General features: G+C 44.7%; 2 protein-coding genes across 2 annotated transcripts; both read left to right on the forward strand.

Annotated features, from left to right (window-relative positions):
- Window positions 1-307: 307 nt before the first annotated feature.
- Window positions 308-1,153, forward strand: LOC131240337 (large ribosomal subunit protein uL11-like). Its single transcript, XM_058238473.1, has one exon. The coding sequence runs from the start codon at window positions 397-399 to the stop codon at window positions 895-897; it is 501 nt and encodes a 166-aa protein (XP_058094456.1). The 5' UTR covers window positions 308-396; the 3' UTR covers window positions 898-1,153.
- A 356-nt stretch (window positions 1,154-1,509) lies between these two features.
- LOC131238988 (uncharacterized) lies at window positions 1,510-2,371 on the forward strand. The gene is made up of 3 exons (XM_058236557.1): window positions 1,510-1,567; window positions 1,611-2,044; window positions 2,159-2,371. Exons 1-3 carry the CDS (start codon window positions 1,510-1,512, stop codon window positions 2,369-2,371), a joined length of 705 nt encoding a protein of 234 aa, XP_058092540.1.
- The last annotated feature ends 227 nt before the right edge of the window (window positions 2,372-2,598 follow it).

Here is a 2,598-nt window from a genome sequence, read left to right on the forward strand (position 1 = left end):
GTGAGCCCCAAGAAATTTTCAACGGTAGAATTTTAATTCACGCTGTTTCCCGTGGTGAGGTCCACTTGAGATTTGGATATATTTCATTTTTGGGCTCCAGTCATAAAATTATATATTAAAATGGATGGACAGAGTAGATAAAAAATATAAATCACAGTGAACCCCACAGAGTTTACTCAGTAGGCTTAACGTACTGAGTTACTCAGTACGCAATCCGCTTCCTCTAGGTTACGGTCTCCCGCCTAACTTCGGAGGACAAACGCGTCATTTCAACTAACCTCACAAAACCCTAACCCTCAATAAAAATCCTCCTTTCTCTCTCCTGCGTCTCCTCTCCAAAAACCCTACCCCTACCTTCCCTCCAAAAGAGAAAACCCTAACAGTATCTCTGGAATCATGCCTCCGAAATTCGACCCCTCCCAGGTCGTGGACGTTTACGTCCGGGTCACCGGCGGCGAGGTGGGGGCCGCCAGTTCGCTGGCCCCGAAGATCGGCCCCCTCGGCCTCTCACCGAAGAAGATCGGAGAAGACATCGCCAAGGAGACGGCCAAGGACTGGAAGGGTCTCCGCGTCACTGTCAAGCTCACCGTGCAGAACCGCCAGGCCAAGGTCTCCGTCGTCCCGTCCGCCGCTGCCCTTGTCATCAAGGCCCTCAAGGAGCCCGAGCGCGACCGCAAGAAGACCAAGAACATCAAGCACTCCGGCAACATTTCCATCGATGACGTCATCGAGATCGCTAGGGTTATGCGGCCACGATCCATGGCCAAGGACCTGAGCGGCACCATCAAGGAGATTCTCGGCACGTGCGTCTCGGTGGGGTGCACTGTCGACGGGAAGGATCCCAAGGACCTGCAGCAGGAGATTGGGGACGGAGATGTCGAGGTGCCAACGGAGTGAGTGGAAGGAGGCGGAGATTCGAGAGTAAGGGGCTATTGAATTTTTATTTTTTTACTCTTTCTCTCTCCCTCTCTCTATCTTGCTAGATTTTCTTCTTCTGTTTAGACACTGTTATACTGTGATGAGGATTTTGGAAGTTCTGTTGGAGAACTCCGGATTTTTGAGGTTTCAGTCATAGGGTTGTTTGGATGCTATTGTCTTGGAATGTAGCCTCTCGATCTTTTATATTCAGTTATACGATTGTTGATTGTGGTTCCCTCTGTTTATTCGTTATTATATTTATATTTATTTAAATTCGTACATCAATGCACTTGTTTACATCTTATGGAACTAAGATGATGGGTCATATCCTGGAGTTCATAACAGTGGGATGATCCTAGTCATTGATCAGAGGCCAGAGCTCTACCGGTTAAACATTTACCTGGCCCACCATTGCAGTACCAACTGCTGATCATATGATATCCGGTCCGTCAGTGCACCTTAGCTATTGATCACAACCGGGTCAATTTGTTTGTTTTTCATGCATTAGAATTTTTTTTTAAAAAAAATTGTTATGCAATCTGCCACTGTTTGTCAGTCATGATTGGTCCAGCAACGTTGATTTACATTACAATGAAGCAGAAAGTAAGACTAGAACCGAAGAGTCTGATTACTTCAGAACACCTATATGGTTTCATTGTCTCTGTTTATTCAACTTTCTTGAAAAACTTTAGAGAGTGCATCTCTAAAGTTGTTTCGGAAAACACAAGGGGCTTTTGTCCTGGGAAGACAAATTCTGGATGCGGCTTTGATTGCTCATGAATGTATTAATTCTATCTTCGGAGAGAGGAAAAGCGGTCTAGTTTGCAAATTAGACATCGAGAAGGCATATGATCATGTGGATTTGGAGTTCTTGGATTACACGCTTGGGAGGATGGGTTGTGGCAACAAGTGCAGGGGGTGGATCAGAGTTTGCGTCCATTTGGCCTCTTTCTCTATATTGGTGAATGATTCTCCCAACTGCCACTTCAAAGCTTTATGTGGTCCTCGACTGGGTGATCCTTTATTGCTGTATCTCTTTGCAGTTGTGGTTGAGGCTCTTAGCATGATGCTAAAAAAATGTGTGGAAAATGGTCTCTTCTCTGGATTTAGTCGTCGAACCTTCCAGGTAGTATATCCCATCTCTAATATGCAGATGACACTCTTCTATGAGGTGAAAGTGGACAATGTTTGGAACTAAAGAAAGATTCCCATTTGCTTTAAAGCAGTCTCGGGCTTGTAGATAAATGTGGCAAAATCAGAGATGCTTGGAGTGCATGTAGATCATGAGAATCTATCTTGGATGGCAATTGCATTTGATTGTCAAACAGGATCCTTCTCGACTACATATCTCGGATTGTCTCTATGCTTGGCATGGTGGTGGTGGAGGGAAGCTGCGGAAAGTTATTTGGTGGCTTCTTATCATGGTAGTCTTATGGGTTATTTGGGGATCTAGGAATGGCTGATATTTTCGCAATATCATTGAAGGGGAGAACAAGGTCATTTTAAGGGTTAAAAGGCTAGTGTCCAAATGGGCGGTTTATGTTAAGGCGGCTTTGGCTGCCCTTCCTCTTTAATTGTTTCGTGGTTTTGGGCTTGTATTCTTTTTTGCTTCGGCATTTCTTAATACCATGGTTCACTGCACTTTTAAGAGGATCATATACCATCTATTCCATTTTTTCT

Source organism: Magnolia sinica, chromosome 3 (genome assembly GCF_029962835.1).
Source record: "Magnolia sinica isolate HGM2019 chromosome 3, MsV1, whole genome shotgun sequence".
Lineage (NCBI taxonomy): Eukaryota > Viridiplantae > Streptophyta > Magnoliopsida > Magnoliales > Magnoliaceae > Magnolia > Magnolia sinica.

Coding starts and splice junctions, on each gene's coding strand:
- LOC131240337 (XM_058238473.1), top strand. CDS start 397: ATGCCTCCGAAATTCGACCCCTCCCAGGTCGTGGACGTTTACGTCCGG.
- LOC131238988 (XM_058236557.1), top strand. CDS start 1,510: ATGAAGCAGAAAGTAAGACTAGAACCGAAGAGTCTGATTACTTCAGAA. Junction 1,568..1,610: donor TACTTCAGAACACCTATATG/GTTTCATTGTCT, acceptor GAAAAACTTTAG/AGAGTGCATCTCTAAAGTTG. Junction 2,045..2,158: donor TTAGTCGTCGAACCTTCCAG/GTAGTATATCCC, acceptor TCGGGCTTGTAG/ATAAATGTGGCAAAATCAGA.